Source organism: Meleagris gallopavo, chromosome 1, assembly GCF_905368555.1.
Source record: "Meleagris gallopavo chromosome 1, MGAL_WU_HG_1.1, whole genome shotgun sequence".
Classification (NCBI taxonomy): domain Eukaryota; kingdom Metazoa; phylum Chordata; class Aves; order Galliformes; family Phasianidae; genus Meleagris; species Meleagris gallopavo.
In genome coordinates this window covers 70,744,670-70,770,222 of record NC_139404.1, presented here as the reverse complement: position 1 = coordinate 70,770,222, position 25,553 = coordinate 70,744,670, and the positions used below count along the sequence as shown (strand labels likewise).

Sequence of the window (25,553 nt, the reverse complement as noted above, 5' to 3'; positions counted from 1 at the left end):
TTGGAACTAGATGATCTTAAGGTTCCTTCCAACCCAAATCATTCTATTATTCTATTATTTTGCATTATTTTTTTCTTCAATTTTCATCCTTTGTGACTCGAATTTTTGTGAATTATTTTTTAAATTGTTAATTATAAGACATATATTATATATTATATATACAGTATAATAATATAATGTAATACAATACATTATCATATATTTATATTATATATATGTGTATAATAAATATTATGTAGCAATATACATGTTATAATTACAAATTTGTGAAAAATAATCTCAACATTTGTTTTGGGTTGAAACTTAGTTTCGTTTTCATTCACTCTATTTTTCCTTCTCTTTAAATTCTTGTCATTTTCCTCTACTATTAGCTTACACCACAGGACCTAAATGGCAATAATCTTTCATCTATGCGAAAGCACTGCAAGCAACTCCTGCAGATTTTTGGATTCCCACTATCTCACAGCAAGGGGCATTGCTGAAAACAGACTGAGGTGCTCAGGAAACTCTCGTTGCTGCCATCTCTTTACTATTAACTCTTGTGAATTCAGGCTTATGCCTAAATATTAAGTAATGTTTGTAGAGATTACCAGTAGAGTGAATAATAAAACTGTAATAAAATGACAGCAGCAGAGCATGCTGGTCATTGTAATAAGCATCCTTAGCTGATGGCTGGAAGGTATTGGCCTGTGAAAAAGTTGAATGCGAGGAGGAATTTTGGGGTATTTTTGGGTAAATTTTTTTGTATTTTTGGGTAAAGCAGAAAAAAGAGACATGGCTAATAATACTGGAATACAAAGGTCAGTTTGTCTGTCCTTCAGAAGTTAATAAACAGATAGATAGGTAGACAGATAGACAGACGGACAAATAGGAAGAGCAGGATACAAGGTCAGTTGAGACCTTGGAAGACCAGAAAGAAGGTATCTGCTACAGGGCAGAACATAGGGAACTACAAAGAACCTGGAGGCATTGCAACACAGCAAAGGACAGATGTGGATGTGATGCTGGAGAGGGCAATAGGCAGCACTAGAAGCATTAAACCTTCTCTCAAAGTACAGAAGGTGACAGCACAAATGAGAACATGTCCTTTCACACCATACTCTTCTCTATGCACCTGTGGTGTCGCTGAAGGGTCACAGTCTCTAGCAGACCAGCTGAGGCTTCAAGCTTAAGTTTTTAATGGAGAGTGAAAGCTGTTATCATTTCTCCTCTCCTTTTAAAATGACAGAATAATTCAGGTTGGAGGGGATAGATCATCCAACCATCCGGCAACAGCAGATTCATCTTTGAGGTTAGATGAATTTTGCTCAGGAACTTGCCTAGTCGGCCTCTGAATACCTCCAAGGATGGAGAGCTAACAGAACTCTCTGGGCATCTGTCCTAGTGAGTGGCCATCCTCAGTGGGTGAGGGTAGCTTTTTTCCACATACCTAATTGGAATCTCTCTTGTTTGTATCTGTCGCCTCTTGCCTATTCCCTGTGCATCTTGGGAATCTGACTCCTTCTGTATAACCATCTCCCTCCACACCTCTGATAGTACAATACTTCACATTCTATTCTCTAGACTGGACAGACTCAACTCTCAGACTTTTCTTGTACAGCAAATGCCAGAACTTCAGTTAACTTCTGGTGGTCTCCCATTACACTTGTGCCAGTATGTCAGTATTCTTGTACTGAGGAGCTCAAAATTGGACACAGAAGTCCAAATGAGATCTCCCATGTGTCAGGCAGGCCAGCTTGCATTACTGAATAATCACCAAGGGACACAGTGTAACTCACTGAACAAAGCCCCTCAGTGGAAAAGCCTCTGTGGAGAACATGCAAGGGCAAAGGGCATGTGAAATTCAGAGAATGCAGTGTGTGACCAGCAGGTGAGGAGTGAATACCTGACTCAACTCAACTAAGCTAAAATACTGACTAAACTAAAACAAAAACTAAATGACAGGTCCCTCTGAATGACAAGGCTACTCTTCTGCATAGCACTGCTCCTCTCAGCTTCTGCTGGCGTACTCTCCAGTCTCCAAAATTTTTAAACTCTGTCCCATCAATCAGGTCATTAACAAAGATTTTAACCATTATGTTAAATTAATTTCCAGGAATGTTTACCCCACACTCTTTGCTCAGAAGTGTTGAGAAAACTCTGGGATGAAAAATTTCTCCCCTCTTCAGACAATACTTTCAACCACGAGAATGCTACCTGAATTGGGGGAAAAAAAAAAAAAAAAAAAAAAAAAAGGTTTTTGTTTTAATTCTACTAGCAAAAAATCCCCTTTGGCTGACATAAGCTTAATGGGAGGATTTGCAGCTGCAATATTGATAGCAAGATTCTTTCGGGGATGTACCTGGCCCAGCCTTGACAAACAACCTGGAGAAGCTCACCTCTTAGAATAAAAATAGAGTACAAATTAAATACCAAAACTATCTGGAGGGTAGGTGCCCAAAATTTTTAAACAAAGACATAACATGAAAAAGAAGCATGAAAATTTGTAATAAGAGGAGAGACCTTGCTCTGGAATCATCAGCAGTCAAAAGCTGGTTAGGCACTGGCAGAAGTCATGGCATTTCAGCTCCTGCTTAGAAGTGATGGATGCTGAGGGTCCTGCACCCAGGTAGCAGAGCCACAGCACAGGTACAGCCAGAGCAACCCACTCTTGGAGTGCATAAGTGAACCTGTGGGACATGGAGCTGCATCAAGGGAGATTCAAGTTCAGTAGTAGGAAAAGGTTCTTTACAGGGTGGTCAGGCATTGGAACACGCTCCTCAGGACAGTTGTCACAGCCCCAAGCTGCCAGAGTTCAAGGAGATCACTCTCAGATATAGAGTTTGAAATGTGGATGATCCTGTGTGGAGAGAAGAGCTGAACTCGCTGATCCTTGTGGGTCCCTTTCAAATCAGGATATTCCATGATTCTTTCTGGTGTATGGATCAGTGGGTTGTAGGAGGTGGCATGAGTACTCATGAGGCTTGAGCAACTTAGATACAAGCAGGGGAACCCTTACTCCCAGAAGGATGATGGGAGAATTGCCTGATCTGTGAAGGGAGAGAGGTTTGCTTAAACCTGTGTGCCCCTGTGTGTGTGTCTGTGTACAAACAGACCATCTTTAAATTAATAAAATTGTTTAGAAATGAGTAGGTAGTTACTGAGATTTCATGAGTGCCTAGTATTGTGGATTATCTGTCGCATCACCAATATTGCTCCTGAATGTATAGTTCACTGATTGCCAGTTAAATGTGCAATTAGTAAATTTATAAACCATTTTTATTCTGATTTTGATTTAAATAATTTGAACTGAGCACTTCTTCCCTGAGAGACCCCTCACAGCACAGATTAGCCCAAGAGCACTGATATCAGCCTTCTCTGATAGAAAGCAGTCAGGCTAACAGTGTTAAGAGTTTTATTAATAAATGTGGCTATAAACATTGCTGCTGAGTCTCTGCAGTCTGTATGCTTTCATCTTCAAAAAGAAAGTGAAAATCCCAAAACAATAACAACAGAATCTAAATACAGTGAAACAATGTTGGCAGAGGCTGGATAGATGAGGAGGGAATTTCATCTAACAGCTTATTTCAGCCAGACACAAATCAAAGTATTTCATTAGACTATATTCACCTAATTTGAAGCTTCAATCAGCTGTCTCAGGCTCCTTGTGTAGTCTCCAGACTTTCCATCTGAAGCACAGTTTAAGAAAGACTACATATGAAAGAAAGATATCTCCTTCAATGACTTCTTGTTTGTGGAATTGATGTTGGTAGTTGTGCTCATAACAGTCTCTGAAAGAGGGAGGGAGGAAGAGAGGGAAAAAGGAAGAAAGGAGACGCTGATGAACAAAAAGATTGGTTGGAATGAAATGCACAAAATAAATGCAGCTATTCAAATTTTCTTCCACCATGAAGCCAACACAAACAGTGACTGGAAATAGTTCAAAAGCAAGTGAGATATTTTTGAACAGACTTCCCCATGAACAGTAGGCTTAAATTTGCTCAGTCTTTGCTGACACAGCAGAGATTTACTGTGACTCTGGATTCTATAGAGGCTGGATCTGTTCTCAAGGCAAAGGGGTAGGATAAGCATAACTCCCCATTCACTGGGGTGGCTGGGATGATGTAGTACCAGGCCTGGCTGGCCCGCAAAAGAGGTTTCTGATCTAGAACTTCCTGCTAGTACAATCAGGGAGCGGCTGAAAACTACCTTAAATCTGTTTCTAGTGTTTAATGACTCTGCCTATATTCTCAAAAAGTGTATGCTTTACACTTGACACTATGTTTACTTTGGCAGAAAGCTGAGTTTGCTGAAAAGAGTGACTCTTTTTTATTAACAACAAAAGGAATGAAAACTAAAAATCAATTATGAGTGCCATAGCACCTGATCAGCCTTGTATTTGAGGGTTAATTCTCCTCTTTTGGTGGATTTTTCCATCTGGACTTCGTTTTGCATGTGGTATTGCTTCCTTTTTTTCTTACAGAGGATGCGCTGAACAGCCACAGTTGATGTGACGGCTCCTAGCTCTACAAGCCTAGCACAGGTACAGAAGCACAGTAGTGTCAGGACTGTGTCAGGCACAGGAGATGTCCCAGGGCATGGGAGAGATGGGGTAGGAAGCTTTTTAGAGAATAAAACAGAGTGGCTTGGATGGATTGAATCCAGCCTAAGAACTGTCAAAAGGATAAATTTGATGTGAGGGATCCCCAGACATAATGGAAGAATATCCCCAGGCAACTCAGTGGTGACTCACTAGTCTAGGCATGTCCAACCCAAAGCCCACAGGCCACATGTGGCCCATTCCCTGCCTTGTGCTATAAAGGTGGCTGCTCTTCCCAGCAGACTGGCTCCAGGCACCCACCCATCACTCAGCAATAACCACATCATCAGTATACCATCAACGCTGTGTCAACTGAATCCAGGGTGTGGGGAGGGCAGTATTGTGCAGTGCTGATTCAAGTGATGGTAAATAACTGTATGCATTGTGCTATACTGGCTTAACATAGGGCTCTGAACAGTGAAGAATATGCAGCTGTGCTTTCACTTTCGGTAAACAAATTTGAAAATAGATTTCAAGATTGCGAACAAAATCATTAATTCATGTTTACAACACTATTTTCTGTTGATAAAAAAAACAGCAACTGCAAATTTTCAAATGGATTGTACAGAGTTGCCATCAAATATTCAACTAAAAATTCTGTGTCTTTTTATCCGACTTTCATAGAATCATAGAATCATAGCATGTTTAGGATTGGAAGAGAACTTAAAATCATCTAGTTCCAAACCCTTGCTATAGGCAGGGACACTTCCCACTAGATGAGGTTGCTCAAAGCCCCACCCAGCCTGGCTTTGAACGTCTCCAGGGTGAGGGTATCCACAACCTCTCTGGGCAATGTGTTCCAGGGTCTCACTACCCTCAGTTCTTACCTTTGCTTTCTGCAACTTCAGTGCTGCAGCTAGAGCCCTTGCTGGTGAAGACTTTCATAATCCTTATTTTACCAGCGAGAAATATCCCTCACTTCACAGACACTCCTTACTCATGTCATTGCTTTTGGGCAGTATATACATTTGGGGACAACTATTTCCAAGGATGAAGTACAGGAAGAGTAAAATTTCATAAAATAATCTCTGATTAACACCTTGAGACCTCAAAGAATCACAGCCACTGCCAATGAGCAAGACTGATGCTTTAGTTTCACACACACACACACACACACAAGCTCAAATATCCCACTAGTTTTATGTTCTTGTTCCTCTTTTTCTTTTTAAATGTTTTAAGAAAAATATTAAAAACTTAAATGTTTTGTTACTTATATAGTAACTATATTGTGTATTTTATGAGGACTGCTCTGAAAGTAATGCCTCCTGCTTCATTGTGTTGGCCCACAAAGTCCAAGGTGGATGTTGGTGGTATGGCAGTATAGGCTGAACCTTGCACAACATTTCATTGCATTTTGTTACTATATGACAGATGACAGCAGAGGGGTAGTCTGACAAAATGGCATCTGATACAAAAGTGCATATGAAGCAAAGGTATGTCACTGAATTCCCCCATATGGAAAAAATTGTACCCACTGACATTCATTGAAGCTTGTTTATGGAGACCAAACTGTGGAGAACACTGAGGCCATGGGTGGTGTGTTACATCAGTGGCGACAGTGGATCACCTCTGTTGGTGCAGATCCTTTCTAGTGTGACATGCAAGCTCTTATTCATTACTAGAGAAAATGCGTAGCTAATGGTGGTGACTATGCTGAAAAATAGCGTTTTGTAGCCGGGAATTTGCTCTATCAAATAGTGTTATTGTGTTCTTTGTATCTGCTTTAGTTTCCATGGAAATAAATAGGAGGCATTACTTTCAGAGCAATTTATGTCCACGTGGCCCAAGACATTTAATATTCACTCATACAGTGGTTCAAACACTGGGGTTGATTTTCAGGACTGACTACTGGGACTGATAAAAGCTGCAAACAACAAAGAATTCCACACACATTCATTGTTGTAAGGTGTTAGCAATAGCCAAACTTTGCCTGATCACACTCACACAAACCACCACACTACAACACAAAGTAGGTTGCAACAGGCTTGAAGCTTGGTCATTTCATAAACTATAGCAAGAACAAGGATCTGGGATTTCTAGAAGGATATTCAGGAAAATCCAGTAAACACTAGGCAAAAACTCTGGATGACCATAAGCAATGAAGAGTGCCAAAGGAGTGAAAGCAGCTCTGGAGTAAGTTTACATCAAAGCCACACTATCTGAACACATGTGAATTGAGAGGCAGTTTTACTTCTCCTCTTTGTTCACAATTTTCCTTCTCCTCCAGGAGCTGCCACCTTGATACCTGCAATGCAATGCAGCAGCTGGAGTCCCATCACTAGCAGTTTCTGCATCCCATTTGATTGCTAACACTTGGGTACTGAGGTGCTGCAAGGTGCTCTGCACAGGCAGGGAGCCAGACACCAAATATAGTCCTCAAGGACTCGGTTGGAGCATGGCCAATCTGACAGAAACCAGGCTCAACTGAGAGTCCAGAGTGCAAGGTGGGTCTGCAATGACGAGAGAGGTCCAAAGTCAAGCAGGGAAATCAGTCTGTGGATCTGGGCCAGGGTCTGGCTTGTGGCCAGGTATGGGTGTGGCTGCACCGCAGCTGCAGCCTAGCCCCAGCAAGGGTAGAGGACACAACTGCCAGTTTAAACAGTACCCAGGAAAAGTAGGACAGCACCCACAGAAATGTCTGTGGTTCTTCCTACCGTCTCCCCTCTTTCAGTTTAAAGCCATTCCCCCTTGTTCTATCACTATCAGACTGTGTAAAAAGTCAGTCCCCTCCCTGCTTCTAAACTCCCTTCAAGTACTGGAAGACCTCGGTTAGGTCTCCCCAGATCCTTCTGCAAGCTGAAAAAGGCCAAATCCCTCAACCTTTCTTTATAGGAGAGATGACCCAGATCTTTGATTATCTTAATGGCCCTCTTCTGGACCCACTCCAACAGCTCCTCATCCTTGCTGTACTGGGGGCCTCAGGCCTGGATGCAGTACTCCAGATGGGGCCTCACAAGGGCAGAGTACAGGGGGACGATCGATTCCCTCTCCCTGCTGGCTGCCACTCTTTTGATGCAGCCCAGGATACTGCTGGCCTTCTAGGCTGCAGGAGCACACAGCTGGCTCATGTCCCACTTTTCATCCATCGGAACCCCCAAGTCCTCCTCTGCAGGGCTGCTCTCAAAGAGTTTTGCTCCCAGTTTGTACATGTATCAGGGAATACCTTGACCCTAGTGCAAGACTTTGCACTTGGTCTTGTTAAGCCTCATTAGATTCTCATGTGCCTGGACACTCAGGTTTTGAGTCTGTCCAGGTACCTCTGGATAGCATCTCTCCCTTCTACTGTATCAACTACACCTCTCAGCTCGGTGTCATCAGCTTGGTGGTACACTCAATCACAAAAATTAGATATAACCAGTAACTAATGAGAGATTAGATTCTCATGTGCCCAGGTTTTGAGTCTGTCCAGGTTCCTCTGAATGGCAACCCTCCCTTCTTTAACAACACTGTTCATGTAGTGATATAATACTAAGGTGCATTGCTCCTAGGCTACTATCTTCCCACAGAAAAATATCTACAAGTATATTGAGCACGAACTACCAACTGGGTTTGATATACAAGTACATGTGTATAAAATACACTTAGAGAATCTCCTTTCCTCTGGGGAAAGCCCCAACATACATTCTATTGCTTGAATTCACCAGGTCTGATAGAGTGCTCAGACCCTGCTATGGGTTTGGGTTTGCATGAGACCTTTCACAATGACCAGAAATTGTGCTAAGTTTATTACCCTTCCTTTTTGCACTGTTGTCATTACAGAAATCCTATGTGCTGCTCTACACCTCCTTTACTAGTTCCATCTCCATGTGAGCCTTGCCATCCATGACTGCATTTCTACATGCTTATATTACTCCCATTCATTCATGTATCCTGTTCATCAATCACCTTCAGCACAAAATTATCAGCAGTACATTCCAAAAATCGCTGGGACTAGTTGCACCCACACATATTGCCCTTGCAGCTGATGTTGTAGTGGTTAAATTTCTCCTTTAGCACCTAGGTCTTCAGTTGTGAGGTTTTATCCAGCTGCTTAAAGAATTTTTCATCTGTCTCCTTTTCTTTCTTAGGTGTTCTGTAGCAGAAACCTATTACAAAATCACCTGTGCGAGATGTCTTCTGAGTTTTACCTATGGCCTTTGCTAGTCTGGCACCTGTTCCTGGATGAATTTCCATATGCTCAAATTCCAACTTCACATAGAATACAACCACTCCTCCTCAGCTTCCTACTCAGTCTGTTCCACAGGGCTTATATTGACCCACTGCAGTGCTCTAAATCAGGAGAACTATCCCACCACATCTCTGTAGTCTCAGTGGGGTCAGAGCTCTGCAACTGTGCATAGATTTCGAATCCCTCCTGTTTGCTCCTCGTGCTGTGTACATTTGCATACAGGCACTAGAGCTGAGCCTCACATTGTGCTGCTTCTACAGGGAAAGTGTGTGCCTCACCCGTCATGCTGGCCCCCAAACATGCCCATCCTGACCCCTGTGCCCTTATTTCTCTTAGGGTTATGGTCACCTTAAGTCTAGCCAATGCTATATACTGATGCTTCTGGAGAAAATGGAAAATGTCACATAGCAGAATACATTAATCTGTGTAGCAGGCAATTGATTTCCCTGACGGCTACAAGTGAGTTCATAAAGTTATAAAGTGATACATTTATTTACAGAGAGTTATTAAGGATTTGCATTAATTTATTGTTATCCAAGCTTTCATAGTAAGAAAACTAGCAATTACCTAGAAAGTCACAACTATCAACTTTACTGTTTTAAGTGTATTTGGAAGAGAACTTCCATGTAAATCCCATAGGTACTAGTGGGATTAGGATTTCCCTCCCATTTTCTTTCCAGCTACTGCCCAAGATAATTTTTGAAGCCATTGATCCCTTTGCATATATAAGAGAAGACAGCAGAGAAGCTACGATTAGAGGAGAAAAGAGAGTGGGGGTTTCAGGGAAGATGCTTTTTCTAATGAATTAAATGAAGTGCAGAGGCTTGCTAGAGGAGTTCACACTGTAGAGTTTAACTGCACAGGATTGTCTGTCTCAGAGCAGTCATGGCAGCAGTGTCCTGGCAACACTGGTCTTCATTATCAATACAGACCATTCTTTTAACTCTTATTCTGCTGTTTTTTCCATTCCTGCTGCATTCTTTTCTATCTGCATATTTCTGAATAAAAGCTCCATGCATGTACATCTTTAACAGATTCACAGCCAGCCTTATGCACAGAGCTGCTTCTTCAGCAGTGAAGGAACTTCTCAGAAAAATAAAAACCTGCTAGGAATACATTCATGTTATTAAGTGGAAAATCAGAGTGCCATTCTGGTTTTAAGGAACATCATTTCCTTAGTAAAGATTTAAAAACCAAGCTATCCCTTTTGCCTTCTCAGTTCTGTTGCTTCCTATAAATAGATTCTGTTTGAAGAAGTTGGTGAGGAAATTAAGCACCCTGAGCATTTGCAAAGCATTATACCAAGAATCAGAATAAGTACAATGAAGTTTCTTCCCTTGCTTTTACTTAGGAATGATCTCAAACCCCTCCTTGAGTGTATTTTAGTGACAAGAATGTGCCTGACAAGGTTTGCAGCTTCTTTCAGCTTTCACTTTCCTTTCTCACTCCACACTGTAAAACTGTTCCAGAATAGTAACCAGAAAATATCTCTGCCCACATACTTCATATTTATGAGTGGATTAATGTGCAAATGCACACTGGAATTGGCTGAAAATAAATACATGTAAATGACTGAAAGATTTGCTTTATTCATGATTATTTTTTACTGTTTGATGCTGGCAATAGATTTCTGTCTCACTGCCTAATTACCAGTTAGTATTAAACTAAATCAAGTATGGATCTATGTTATGTCTGACAACCTTCTGACTACTTAAGAATGCACACGTACACATCTGGAACATAACCCAGCCCAGAACTACCCATTCACATTTCTAAAAATAGTATTGATACTGTTATCTGAAACGCTGATTCATTACGTGGTGTACAATGAGCCAGTTTCCACACACTCATGAGAGATACTAGCCTTTATTCAGGTCTGGGTGCTGATGGAAGTTTCTGCACATCAAGCACAATAATGCAAGGTTCTTTACTGTATTTGTACATTAAATTCCCAAGTATTCCACCTATCTAATACAGAAGAAACATCAACTACAACATATTCGTACAGTAAAGCAAGGATACACCATCCTCTTTGGGCTTCTTTCCCAGCTGCCTGCCCTTGTGCAATACTGTTTGAGCATCTTACGAGTCTCTCACTGGTCATTTCATGAATGTTCCCTTTACTCTTTTTATCTTTATGTGGTCACCTAATAACAAGCTCAACAATTCTCCTCTTGCCAGTTTTCCAAGGAGAGCAATCATCCTTGATTAGTCAGATTACATCAATGGCTAAGACATTCTGTATTAATATAAGCAGTAGTTGATCAAAGTATTCTACATTCAAGTTCATTAAGCACAGACAATACTCCCTTCTTTCCAAGGGAAAATTATTGTTTCCATTACTTGTATCCTCCCTCAGAATGTTTCAATATATCTACCTGGAATCAGTATCATACACTCCCCTCCTTCTACCCCTCCTTCTCTACTGTTTTATTTAAATTACTCAATTTGTTCAAATATCAGAACAAGAGGGCAAGCACGGGAAAACATCCCCAATGAAAGATCCTTCCACAGTTTCCCATTCAGAAAGCACAAGACCACAGGTTGTTGAACTGAAGAAATCGATCTATAGAAACTTAACGGCAAAGTTTTGGTAATGTTAAGTCAGGTATTCCTTATTAGTAGCACCAGGAAGCACTGGGGATATCTCCACTATAGGCACTTCAAGGATTACATGATTCAGAGTTCATTATATTTCCACTGATAGTACATATTCATCAATTACGTGTGAGACAATTAACATACACACTCCTATCTCAGGCAGTGATTTATGAGGTTTTTTTTTTTTCAGTCTTCTATTTCATGGTCTGTTCTACCATCTAGTGTCCTTTTAGCACCATGACAGTCCAATCGATAGTATTTTTACTTCATCCAGTGGTCTTCCTTGCTTGTCCTCTAGATGAACTTGCTTCATTGAAACATGCTCAGTAGGAGAATGCCTACTGTAAGTAATTGATAGGTACCAAAATTGTAACATTTGCTCACTCAGCACTCAGCCATTATTTCTGGACATCCGCTCGTCTTCGGATAGAGATAAGTTTGGCAACGCGTCTTGCAGTGATATATACTGGTGTGTTAGAAGATAAGGAGGATAGAGAGGAGTATCTTGATGTCTGCATGTTGCATCTCAATCCCAGAGTGAGATAATTTGGCCTTGTGTGGAGGCCCTGGCTTTCATTATTGTTTCTTTTGCTGAGGGTCTCCTGTCAAAATAGAATAGCTTTACAACATGCTTTCTACTCTATAATGCTACATCCATAACTATTCTAAAAGCTACTCCCATTTTGCAAGCAAGAACTAATCACATAATACAACAATTCAACAACTACATTTCTAAAAATACGCTACTAAAATATAGGTACATCTACTTTTTCAAATCAGCTACTTCTAAAAACACAAAATATACTGCAGCCTCCTTCTTCAAATCATTGTACCACCTCACTCCTGTTCTTTGAGGTGATTCTCTTTCTGCAACCTGAATAGGAAATGCTCACACAGTGACAGTGTGACAGGCAATGCAGGCTAGCACTCATTTTTTTTTCAGGGTAACTTCCTGATCTAGGGTGAGTAGTTGGTATTTACTCTTCTTTTGGCTTGCATTGCCAAAGTGTCTGAAGATTGAAATCAATCTTATATGGCTTTAGCACTGAGCCCTTTCTGATCCACTGCTTGCAGCACTTTGCCTGGGCCACAGTTGTAGAACGACAGCATCACAGAACGGCTTGGGTTGGAAGGGACCTCAAAGATCATCCAGTTCTATCCCCCTGCCACAGGCAGAGCTTCCAAACACTAGCTCAAACACTAAGTCAGGCTGCCCAGGGCCCCACTTTGCCTGCCCTTGCACGCTTCCAGGGATGGGGCATCCCACAACCTCTCTGGCAGCCCATGCTAGCGCCTCACTACCTTCCCTGTGAAAAACTCCTCCCTGACTTTTAATCTAAATCTCCCCTCCTTTAGTTTAAAACCTTTTCTCCTTCCCCAGCCCCATGTCAGCATTAGCAAGAATTGTTTCTCAACTTCACACTCTCTGCAGGGACACAACCGTGGCCGCTGGTATTAACGAGCAAGTAGCTAACTGCCAGCCTGGGGGAAGGGAAGTAGCCGCACTGCTACGTGAACGCTGAAATTATGTGAGCACGCGAACATTTTTTTTGCCCTTAACAAACAGAAACACGAAAGCGCTCAGGAGGCGGATCCGTGCCCCTCGACCGCTCCGCCCCGCGCCTTCAGTTTCGATTCCTGCTGCGTCCGGTCCTGTTCCGTCCTGCCACGCCGAGGCAGGCTGAGGCGGAGGAGCGGCTATGTGCGACCCGGTGGTGTGCAGCTACCTCACCGAGACCCTATGCGCCAAGGGCGGGCGGCTGGGGCTCGCGGAACTCCAGCAGTACGTCGGCCTCTCGGCGCAGCAGCTACAGGAGACGCTGCAAGCGGCGGGTCCCGAGCGTTTCCTGCTGCTGACGGGCTCCGGGGAAGCGCCGGAGGTGCTGGCCCTGACGGCCGTGCGGGTCTGTCCGCGCAAGCAGTGCGAGGGCTGCGACCGCTTGCATCTCTGCAAGCTGCACCTCATGGGCAGGTGCGGCCGGCGCGAAAGGTGAGGCGGCAGGACGGTGGCAAGGGTGGCAGGGGCGGCGGCGATTCCTCCCGCGGGCGTCTCCCCTCTATCGCTGAAATAACTCAGAAATGTTTCTTTCCGAAGGAAAAAGCCAAGTGTTTGCGTGCCATCTGTTGGTTAGGAGCCATCGATAGTTAGGAGCGCTTGATGTTGACGGAAAGTCACTGCTTCGCTCACAGCCGTATCCGTAGCAGCCAGTACCTACTTCCCGTTAGCATCGCTCTCCGTGTTGTGCCTCGCTGAAGGAAGGATGGGCTGCACGGCCTTTCTGGGAACAGTCTCCTTATTTTCCAGGCTAACTGAAGGCTCCTATTGCAAAAAGAAATTAAAGTAAGGGAAAACAAACAAACAAACAAACAAAAAAACAAATGCAGAAATGAAAATCAGATGCATTTGACAAGAATCTACAGCAATAGCAATCTCCTACAGACTTTTCTGCCACACCCCTGTGACCTGCATCTCACTCTGCTGCCTGGTGCTGCGCCTCTTCCTATTCTGTCCCACCAAATAGTTCCTCACACACTCAGATCTGAAGAAGCTGGGGAGGAAAAGATCTTTTGTGTCTGCAAATGGCACAAGCAAAATAACAGATTCCAGACTGGATGTGGCTCTGGGCAGCCTGGTCTAATGGTTGCTGACCCTGCCGATGGCAGGGAGGCTGAAATTAGATAATCATTGTGATCTTTTTCAACTCAGGCTGTTCTATGATTCTATGATAAAATTCTGTTTTTAAATTCTTAAATTTAAAATTTAAAATTCTTTAATTTAAAATTCTGTCTGCTTTGCTGACTCAATAAGATACGGTTATGTAGGATATGTTTGAATATATGTTGGCTTACCACTGGGTGACTAGAACGTGCAACAGTTTCCTTTGTAATGCTGGAAAAATGAGCTGTTCTGCCCTCTCAGTAGTGCTGTGCATGTAACATTGCTTTTGTGTATTAATAACAGATAAACAGAAGAAAATGTCTTTCAGGGTGTATTTACGGAAACAAGGGAGATCGGTTAAAATGCGGGGACAGAAAGAGTGGACCACATGGATTGAAACAGGATAGTTTTTAATTGATAGGAAAGAGTCAAGGCTTGCTTCTAGATCGTGCATCCTCTTTTTGGAGAGAAATTTGTCTATACTGGAGTCTTCCTGTTCAGAGATATCAGGAGTTTTATTCAAATTAACCTATTTTTAACTTGCATCTGTTCTACAGTAGCTTTCTACTCTTTTTTTTTTTTTTTTAAATGTATTACTTAACACAGTTGATTATTCATCACTGTATTCGTAGACTATTTCAACCTTTGACTTAGAAATATGTATTCAGGTGACATAGATCACCATGTGACTATTGGTGGAATCTGATGCTAACTGTGAGGGAAAACTGGGTGTCTCTCACCCTGGGGTAATCTGCAGTTCCACTACCTTCATAGCCATTAATCAAGTGGCTATCCAGTATCCTTAGAAAACCACTTCTCCAGACCAAAAATAGTATATTTCTGCCCCTCAAATCTTGTATTTTTATTTATTTTCTTACAAAGAAATGCATGACACATGGGAGTGATAGTGAAATGTCTGCATAAAAGTCTGTTGCAGATGGATGGCATCAAACACAGCATGAAGTAAAATGCTATCAGAAGTTTCAGTAGTTAACTAGGGGCTAACAGGATAAACAAAGCAGAAATGCAAGTCTGATAGAGTAGCAGGTACTTTTATTGAGTATACCTAGTGGTAATGCTATATCGAATCATGCTTTTCAAGAGCGAGAAGTCAGGAAACTATTTTACCACATTTTTGTAAGTATAGACCGTGTTTCTTCTCCTATCAGTGACATTGAAATATATTTGCAAAGAGATGCAAAGAAATTATAATCTCCCTCTCTTTGTAATTCATACTCAACAGGTTTGTTATAGGTTAGTGAGTGACGCCAACATTTTTACTAGTGTTATTTAATTGTCTTTGTCCAAAACTTGGAGTTCATTAACTTCTTTGGATCCTTCTTAAAATTTTTTTTAACTTTCCAGTCAGCAAAGATATCATTGTGTTGTGTTCAGCTTCATTATCTCTTTATTTGGGGCTCTCAAACTGTTATAACATTCTTTACATACTACCCCTAGGACAACAATCTTTTGTATGCGTAAAATCAAGGCCACTGCTACTTCAACCATTGCTGATGCATATCCTCTAAAATCAGCATTCTCTCCAGCTATTCAGATTGTGTGACTTGGTCTGCTACATACAGAAGTGGTTTTCAGTCTGTGCTGTCTGTTAAATGGTCTAGCTACATTTATGTTTAAAATTAGTGTAATAACACAACTGTATTTCACAGTGCTTATACTGCTTGTTTCATAATCTAGTTTATTATGAAGTGAGAGAGACTATCTACTTGTTCACAGAGACTTTTGCCAAAGTGCCTTTCTCTCCATGTTTTTTCTGAGGTAGCCCATTACCTAAGGCTCTTTAAATCAACTTGACTTAAAACAGCTGTTGTTTCTATCCATTTTCTTGCAGAGATTGCAAGTACTCTCATGACATCACCAGTGCTGAGAACAAAAAAGTTCTGAAGACTCATGAGTTATCTGGCCTAAGAGAGAGTGAGCTGCGAATCCTGCTTCTCCAAAATGACCCTTTCCTCCTTCCTGATGTGAGTTGTACTGATTTCTTAAGCTTTTTTTGGAATGGGAAAGGGCAAGAAAGAAGACAGAGAACTGATATTAATTTCAAGCTCTTAAGTTAATCAGAAATATTAAGATTGGCTTGAATTAACTATGAATGGGAATGGCTGTGATGGCTGTGTGTGAAACCATCAGAAGAAATAATATAGTGTAAGACTTGTAAAAGTGCCATATACTGATAACTATAAATATTAAAAAAAAAACCAACAACAAAAACACACAAAAAAACCACAACCTAAAAAAACATGATAGAAATAATAATATTAAATATCAAGGAGCATGTTGTCTGCTTAAATACCGGAAGGCCTACACTTAGGTGACGACATGTCATGTATTACTTGTCAGCAGAAAAGAGCAGGAAGTTGACGACAAAGTTCCAGCCTGTTCTGTATGTTATTCTTATTCCTGTTAGTGCAGCAGCACAGCCAGAGAGTTGCTCAAAGTAAGCAAACAAAAAATGTAAGCAACTTCACCAGAGATTTACAGATGGTCACGTAAAGAAGATGGAGATCAAAGTTGACAATCATCATACGTGCTTAGAAGGTATAAAAGGCCTTACAAAAAATAGCTAACAAAACAAATTTTTGGCTCTTAGCCAAGAGATAGTAGAGTCTGGGAAGTGAGTGCCCCTTCTTGTGTCCAACCTACGTATTTTGATGCTCACAGGCATGAGAAAAAAATCATGAGAAAATGACCAACCGACAGTAGTCAGTTCTGTGTAAAATCCGCCCCTTCCAAAGTGCACTGAGGCTTTTGTACATAAATTTCCTACAGAGCTTTATTTGTTTTTTATGCAATTAATTGATTTTGTTAAGTTTGGCTGAACAATCCAGTCTCCTTGTTGGCAGTGCCATCAAGGTACTATTTCAAAGCCAAGTGTATCTTATTCTGCCTACAGCTGTTCCTGGTTAACAAATGAGCAGAGCACTGCCTGTTGCTCTAGTCTTTTGGAAGTTATGGTCTCCACAGATCTGTTAGCCTAACAGTTCTATTATTTTCTTTCTTTCTGCTTTGACAGTGATGGACTTCAAGTAAATAGAGCATTTTTTGTAGTGTTTTAAACTATGTTTTGCTGGCACATTTTAGGAGTGGTGACGAGCAAGGAGGCAGAATAATCTTTATCTCAGCTGCTTCTAAAACTTATGTGTCTCTTGTTTAGTTACTCCCAGGTAGTAATAAATTAGCAAATAGTCAATGATAGCTATTATTACTCAAAAACTGTCTGTTGTTCTCACTGCTTGTGAACATCATTAATTGGCCCCTCCAACAGAGCACTGTAACTTCTGTTATGGATTGAAACAGTGCAGACTGTTGCAGGCCATTGCAGGCCATTTATAAACCCAAGAGTTGGGGTGAGGGTATAAAAGCCTGCTTTGCTGTTCTTGTTTAGAAATGCTAACTGGGACTGTGCATGCTGATAAAAATCCTCAAGTAAAAGGAGTATTTTTTTTTCTTCTGTGGTCTGAACTAGAATGTAATCCAGAATCAGGATTTTCTTCTATTTTCCATCACCTTCTCTCAGCCTCTTCTTTTTCTGGCAAATGCAGGGGGTAGTTTGCTTTCCCGCTGAAGCTAAATAATGCATTCCCAATGTAGTTAGGGCAATACTTTTTTCTGTTTTTTTTGGAGTTTGTTGTGATGGTTATAAGAAAAACAAATCTTATGTCTCCCTTCTGGTGCTGTGGGAACCCACTAAAGTATAGCATGAGACAAACCTCTTTAGAGGTGCTGTGGTATGCTGTGCAGAATCCCCATACACGGTGAGGGTCAACACTTGCTGTTCTTTACATCTTCATAGTATTTTTCCAAAATACTAGGCCACTATGCTGGTCAGGCAGGACTTTCTCTTGGTGAAATCATTCTGCTTGTCTTGTGTCACCTCCCTGTCTTCCATGTGCCTTAGCACAGCTTTAAGGAGGATCTGTGGAGGGGAAGATCACAGAACAGAGGTGAGGCTGACAGGTCAGTAATTCCCTGGGTTGCCCATTCTACCCTTCTTAAAATGTTTGTGACACTGCCTTTTTTTCCAGCCATGATTGCCATGATACACCAAGGTTCACTGAACAAGCATTATGCTGTTTTCTGTCACCATGGAGTATGCTCTTAGAAACTGTATATACAAGTTGTATTGTTAAAGGCAGTCCACTGTCATGGCTTGTACTCCTGCTGAATTGCTGTTGCTTAACAATGTCAGATGAGCCTCTACAGCCAATCCCCGCAGGTAAATGTTGCATAGGTTTGTGCAAAGTCACTGTCTCCTCTTTACAGTGTCTTCCACTGTGGTCCACTGCAGTGATGGATACATAAGCTAAAAACAGGTTCAGAATTTGTTTTGCCCATATAAGACAGAGATGGAGGTACTGGAAGAAGTTCAGCAAAGAATCATGAAACTGGTGAAGGGACTTGAGCATCTCTCCTGTGAGCAGAGGCTGAGAGAGCTGGACCTGGTAGCCTGGAGGAGACCCGGGGAGGTCTCATTGCTTACAAATACCTGAAAGGAAGGTGCACGTAGAATGGAAACGAGCTCTTTTCAGGGGTGTCCTTTGCCAGGACCAGAGGCAGTGGACACAAACTGGAGCACAAGAGGCTTTCTCTGAACACTGGAAAGCATTTCTGTGCTGTGGAGTCTCCTCCTTGGGGATCTTCAAAAGTTGTCTTCACATGAGTGTGAGGGCCCTCCTCTGGGTAGCTCTGCTTGAGTAGAGATTGGGTCAGGTTGACCCAGAGGTCCTTTCAACCTCAGCCATGCTGTGATTCTGTAAACATCCTATGCAATTTTATCTTTATTAGACTTTACAACAATTAAATGAAACTTTAAAACATTTAACGGGTATACATCAGTATAGGATTTCATTACCAGAATGAAACAATATGGGAATTGAAGAGTCTCTTTCCCCACTTTTGTGTCATTTCTGCACTGCTAGTTGTGTGCTTTTACTGCGGAAGACAGCTGCAGCCAGGGCAGAGGCCTTTTGCACTTGTAAATTAAATATGTTAAGCAAGATCAATTAGTATTTGTCTGTCGCAAACCTGGACATAAGAACAGCATAGCCAGCAACAGCATACAAACCTTTTTAGTATTGTGTAGTGTATTGGCCTTGGCCAGGTGCCCTGCCAGCCACTCTCTTGTTCCGCTCAAGAAGATGAGAAAAATAACGTGAAGAAGCTTAAAAGCTCATAGATGAAGATAAATACGGAGAGATCTCTTACCAGTTACTGTCATGGGCATGTCAAACTTACCACAGGGAGTATTAATCTAATGTGTTGCTACTTGATGCTGATGAAGACAAAGCTAAAACAACAACGTGCTCCCTACCCTTTTGCCCAGACCCAACTCCTTCATTTCCCGTCTCCCTATCTCTTTGAACCTCTGTCCCAAGCAGCGCATGGGGATGAGAGCTGTGGGATCAGACCTTAACATTCCTTCTCTGCCATTCCTACCTCTTCACGCTTTCCCCTGATCCAGGGTGATCTCTTCAAGATACAGGGGAATCTCTGCTCTGGCCTGCTGTGGCTCCTCCTTCTCTTGACACAAGTGTCTCAGGGATTGTTTCCCACAGTGTTGCAGTGTTGCATTCTGCCACTTGTTAACTACATTTTCCCAGCATTGTCAGTAGCTTGGCTTCAGCTGTGTCCTATGGTGGGTCCATTGAAGCCATCTGTATCTGGCAGTGAGCAGTGCCTGGCTTCTTCCCAGAGAGGTCTCTCTTGTGGCCCCCCTTGTTGCCAGCATCTCCACACCTACACCCAATATGCACGGTAGCACCCCAGTGATGTTTTGTGACACAGCTAAGCTTAAATATATAAATCTCCAATCTCAGAATATACTTCATATCCTTTTTTAGAAGTGCAATCTTTTCAAAAAGACAGTTTTAGCTCAGTGAAATACCACCACATTTGACCCTGTATACATGTTTGTATGGCAAAGCTTGTTCTTTGTTCTTTATTTATTTGTTTTTAAATGGAGTAACTAAACTGGGAAGCTATTATGTAACTGTCTTGCTCAGGAGTACCAAAAATTAGTGCTTGCTGGATTGGCTCTTCTCTTTTTTTCTTGGGTGAAACTGCATGAGTTCACTCTCATGCCTGTTCTTCTCTGCAAGAAATGTGGTCAGATTACAGTAGTCACAGAGAATGCATATGTTTTCGTCACAGTTTTTCTGCTGTGGAGGCAGAAAATTTAAAAAATGGATTCTAATACATTTTTCTGTTTTATATTGTTTATTGTTTATATTGCTTCTAGGTCTGCCAACTTTACAACAACAAGGCTAGTAGATGCAGCCAGCCATACAACTGCAGCAAGCTTCATATTTGTCGACACTTTCTCCATGGTGGATGTAAATTTTTTCCGTGCAAGAGGTCCCATAACTTTTTGGATTCCTGTGCACTGAGATTGTTGAAAAATGGAGGCATTGATGAGAAGATGGCTTCAAACATCCAGAGTATATGTGATCATAAACATGTGGAGCTCCACAAAAAGGAAAAACGTAAGTTGTAAGAAAAAGTAGGTTTAAGTTGAATTTTGAGTTTGACAGAAGTAGAAGCCTTTTTTTTTTCCTTAACTCACAGCTTATCACCATCATCCTGTCTACAAACCAAGGAAAACTTCAGAGGAAAAGCTAACAAATAAAAGTAGAGAAGAACAGAAGCCATCTTTTGAAACAGCTGAGGTCTCCACAATGCATGTGCCAACTTCAGAAGGTGACTAAACAAGTACCAACTTCTTCCACATGGAATCAGCTTTCCTATTTTTACCTCTTGCAACAGATGCATATTTTTTTTCCTTTTGCTGTTGATCTGCCTTCAGGAATGGGGTCTTGGCTAAGTCATGTGGGAGGGAGAGCTGCATTCCTATTGCATGCAACATTGCTACTGGTGGCTGTTTATAATTATGTCTAGCTGGGATTTGTAACTGTTACTGCTGATCTGCCAGCAGTGGAATGCCCTGTAAAATGATGTGTGATGGACATAATTGTCAATGCACAAATTGAGTGTTGCAGGCTAGTTGATGTTCTGGTCCAACAGTGCTATTCATTCAGCCTTCTCATGCAGATCCCAGCAGCAACAAAACTCATCAGAGCGAACTTCACTTGCTAACGGGCACCAGAAGTAAAGTCGAAGGTATGGTTTCTGACCCTCCATCTTTAAATCAGTGGTTCTAATTGGGATTTGATTTCATCTACAGTCCTACTGTTCCTCTGATGATGGGAAAGGAGCTTATGTCTTTACCCTACCATATGTTGAAAATCAGAGTATCAGCCTTCAAGGGAATACTGATATTTCTGCCCAAGCACTCAGCAGCATAGTATGTGTGTGTTCAGTCTGGGGAGCAGTCTGAGACTGATCTCTGATACTGTTCTGGACTCATTGCTTCCTTCCTAGAAACAACATATTATTGTAGGTGTGTGAAAACTTTTCCTTACCTTCTGTTCCCAGAGAATCGATACAACTTTGTCAGTTGTGTTGATATACATTCTACCATGTGAATAGGAACGCTTAAATCTCCTGTCCTTCTGGACAGAAGAGTGTTGGCTTCAAAGTCTTAACTCTTAATACTGAGATAGCCAAGTTAAACACTTTCAGGATATGACTACTATAGTGAACTTCTTGTTAATCATGGGATGAAATGGTAAATGCAATACCTTTCTTTTGGAGTTGTAGTTTCAGAAGGGTGAAAGGACTGATGTGTTTCTTGTTGTAGGTAAAAAAGATGATTGCTTTGTGAACTCTTTGAAGGACAATAAAGAAGATAAGTGTGACGAGATATGCTTGTTCTATGTCTGGAAGTATTGCAAACATAATGGTAAGCCTTATATGAAATATCTTTGGAGTGCATTATTTGCAGAGATGCTGCCCACTCGATGGCTCAGAGTAGTGGTGGCATGTGGAGTGTCAGCATCTCAGGATTGGCAGTGGTGATTGTGTCTTCTCATTTGTTTCCTTTGTAAGTCACTAACAAATCCTGTGAAAACTGCAAACATTATCAGAGTGAAGTCAGGTGGATACATGTAAACCCTCTCTCCTCTCCTTTGTTCCTGTTGTATTCTGTGTACATCTGATAATGGGCACGTTTCTTCTCCATTAAGAACTTTAAAAAGTGATGTTACAGAGTGTTAAGAAAACACATTAGTTATATCAGCTAAGCTAAAAATGGTTTTCATCCATCCTCTGTCTGTGGCCACTAAAAAGGGTCTATGGAAAATATAAGCATTTGTACTCAGAGACTGTCCCAGAACAGTTTCTTAACCCTCAAGTGACTTAAGTTTCCTTGGTTTTGAAGAGGTATCATTAGATTTTTCTTGTGGTCAACTTGTCCAGTCAATTTCTGAAATTCTACTCCCTTTCTGACCACCTGGTCACTTTGTCAAATATTTCCACTTTTCACTTAGGAAGTAGATAGTAGTAGATAGTAGATAGTAGTAGATAGTAGATAGTAAGTTGCTTGTTTGGTCTCAGATATTTGCATGTGTATTTGCATTTCTGTAGTGCATTTGATATAAATATGCAGTTCTCCCTTCAGAAGATCCTTTTCTGAATCAAGTGAGTAAAATACTCTTTCCCACTCTAGGGCTTTTATAATACCTTTTTTTCACTATTGCTTGGAAGAGAGGCAGTACTTTAAAAATAAATGGTATATTTTATGAGTATTTTATGAACCATAAAAATGAAATCTGGCCAAGAGAGACCAAGCATAGTTTTGTCTACAAGTTTTTAAGTTAATTTAAGCATAATGCTCTCAAGAAAGGATATGTTCCATCCCTATCCGAAAAACCGAAAAAAGGAAGAAAGGAATGAATTACAATGTCTTCTTCATAACTGTGATTAGTTGTCGTATGTTCTGTGGTCAGAAACATTAAGGGAAAAGAATGATGAAATTTTTTGGTTCTGTGCAGCAGCTACCCTAGTCTTGTATCACATATCTCAGGCTCTCTCTGCTTATTTAGGATGAAACTTGGCTTTCAAGGTTATGAACTTTTGGACTTGCATGCTATGAATTGTGCACCCAGGCTCAAAGCAACCCTACTGTGACCACCGAATAGCTAAACTCAAATAGCTTGGAGTGTTAATGTGTTTGGCCATACCATGTTTGGCTCAAAAGTTATGAAAAAGAGGCTTGATCCATCCTCAGATGTGAAGTATACAGGGGCTGCCTTGACAGGGAAGCCTGGAGGGATGGGAGGCATGTGCTCATGCAGGGATGTTAAGCACTAAAATGTGCAAACCTAAATGCATTGAAAGCATAGATGACTTAAGGAAAAATAGAAGTCTTCCTTGTTCTGTGTAAAGGTATGTGTAACACTGCTGCAGATCTTGCATGCAAGGCAACTGAAGTTGTTGCATTCCCATTTTCTGAGGAGCAGAGCAGCAATTTACCTGGGTTGATAGTGATAGGACAAGGGGGAATTGTGTTAAACTAAGATGGGAGACTTAGTTTAGATATTAGGAGGAAGTTTTTCACTCAGAGGGTGCTGACACACTGGAACAGGTTGCCCAAGGAGGCTGTGGGTGCCCCATCCCTGGAGGCATTCAAGGCCAGGCTGGATGTGTCTCTGGGCAGCCTGGTCTGGTGGTTGGCATCCCTGCACATAGCAGGGGGGTTGAAATTACGTGATCATTACAGTCTTTTTCAACCCAGGCCGTTCTATGATTCTATGATTTCATGAATTTCAACAGTGCCTAGCAGTCTGGTAGGTAGGGCAGAGTGCTGCCTGTAAAGGGATGAACGTAGAGTCTCTTTTGCAGGATGTTCTTTAGAGTATTGCAGTCCTTTATGCTGCCTTATTAATTGAGGTGGACCTGAAGAAAAGGCTCAGGCCTTCAACAATCCATTTTGTTAACTAATCCATCATCTCTAAGGAGCTAGTGGAATGAGAAACAACTGTGTTGGATTGCTAATGTTTATGTGACCTGTAGACTTATTTTTTTACAGCTGAGAAATATGATAATATGACGCACAAACACAAACTTGCTGTCTGTGGCACTGCTTTCCCAGCTGCCAAGGCAGTGTCTTAGCAAAGAGAAGGTTGTGAACTGTTTTTTTAAAATATGCTTGACAGTATGAGTGTTTACTTTACTTTCCAGATAAGACCAGAGAAACACACAAAACCTCTATTGTTCCAATACGTTTCTAGTTACAGTGATCTGTCTTTATTGTTCATACCAAAGAGTGTAAAAAAACATTCCTTTTTTCTCGTCTTGTCTTGCTCTTCTGTGATTGCAGAGCTCTTAACTATGTCTGATCTTGTTACAGAGCAATGCAAATCAGTTCATTACCATTTGCCATACAGATGGCAAGTATATAATGGGATCACCTGGAATGACCTTTCCATGATGGAGGAAATTGAAAAGGCCTATTGTGACCCAAAAAACAGCAGGTATACTGGTGGCAGATTGCTTCCTTAAAATGCTGTGTTTGAGCCTCTGATAGAAAATTCTTGATTTCTTCTTAGAGATCTCTGAATTCTGTAATTTCTTATTTGTGAGCTTCTCATAATGTGTGAGGATGTACAAAATGAGTTGCTTTTTCTTTCTAAAACGTAAAGGTAGCTGCATGGAAATATCACCCCAGTTTTATCTTCTAAAGAATAACGTGCCATATCTTGCACGTTCCACGGAGGGTGGAATTCATGGCTTAGACTATTTTAACTTATTTTAAATAATGGTTAGGTCTCTTAACAGCAGTTTGGAGCTAATCTTTCTGTATGACTTTTCCTTTCATAAGACAGCTAGTATCTAGAATGTGCCTAGAAAACATTTATGAAAGGCCCCTCGAACAAGCAGCCTTTTTTTCTTTCTTTTTTTTTTTTTTTTTTTTTTTTTTTTAAAGGGAATGTATGCTAGAGTCATTCATTTTCCTATTAACTCCTTTCTGAAAGCCACGTTGTAAGTCCACTGGATTGGTAGGGGACCGCAAGCTTGACCTTGACATTGTTATTTTGGTACTTGCCTCTTAAGGCAGCAGATATTTTGATTTGCTGCTGTACAGTGCAAATCACAAGTAACATTTCCCAGATGAGGTTGCTATCAAAGCCTTCCTGCCTGAGGAGGAAGAGTTAATTTTTCAGGCCTGTGAGAACTAAAAATCCATGTAGCTCCAGGAATGAAGATGATATCCAGAGCTCACAGCTGTGATTGTGTCCTCTGTTACCACAGACAAAAGAACAGAGCGATAAGCTGCAGATGTTTTTGTCAAACTGCCAAGTACTTACAATTTTTATTTTTCTACTGAGATACATTGCTGTGTGTATTTATTTACTGTACAAATATCTTTTGCTGTGTTATGCCTGTAGCATGCCTGTAAAGTCAGTCATCTGGCTTGTGCTAGAGAAGATAGTCAGTCCCTCATGGGCCATAGTTTGCTTCTGAACATTGGAAACAATTTTCCAAGCTGTCACGTGACAGCTTGGAAAATATTCCTATTTCAGGCCTCATTAAGTTTATACAGTCAGATTATACTAAAGAAAATTGCACCTATTTAAACTGAGGATTAGAGGATAGAATCTATGCTGGTAACAATAATAAACTCCTGA

At 41.2% G+C, this 25,553-nt stretch overlaps 1 protein-coding gene across 3 annotated transcripts in view; it reads left to right on the top strand.

Moving 5' to 3' along the window:
* The first annotated feature begins 12,954 nt into the window (after positions 1-12,954).
* Positions 12,955-25,553, top strand: part of LOC100543750 (protein mono-ADP-ribosyltransferase PARP12-like) — a 25,102-nt gene continuing 12,503 nt past the window's right edge. Inside the window, exons 1-7 of one of the 3 annotated variants that reach the window (XM_010716069.4) lie at positions 12,956-13,338; positions 15,860-15,992; positions 20,267-20,510; positions 20,593-20,724; positions 21,076-21,144; positions 21,725-21,826; positions 24,275-24,398. In XM_010716069.4, the coding sequence (XP_010714371.1) occupies positions 13,049-13,338; positions 15,860-15,992; positions 20,267-20,510; positions 20,593-20,724; positions 21,076-21,144; positions 21,725-21,826; positions 24,275-24,398 (1,094 nt within the window). In that variant the 5' untranslated portion in view covers positions 12,956-13,048. Of the gene's footprint in view, positions 13,339-13,516; positions 13,690-15,859; positions 15,993-20,266; positions 20,511-20,592; positions 20,725-21,075; positions 21,145-21,724; positions 21,827-24,274; positions 24,399-25,553 lie in introns of those variants that run through there. The other 2 variants (XM_085233382.1, XM_085233377.1) reach the window with 2 other exon arrangements.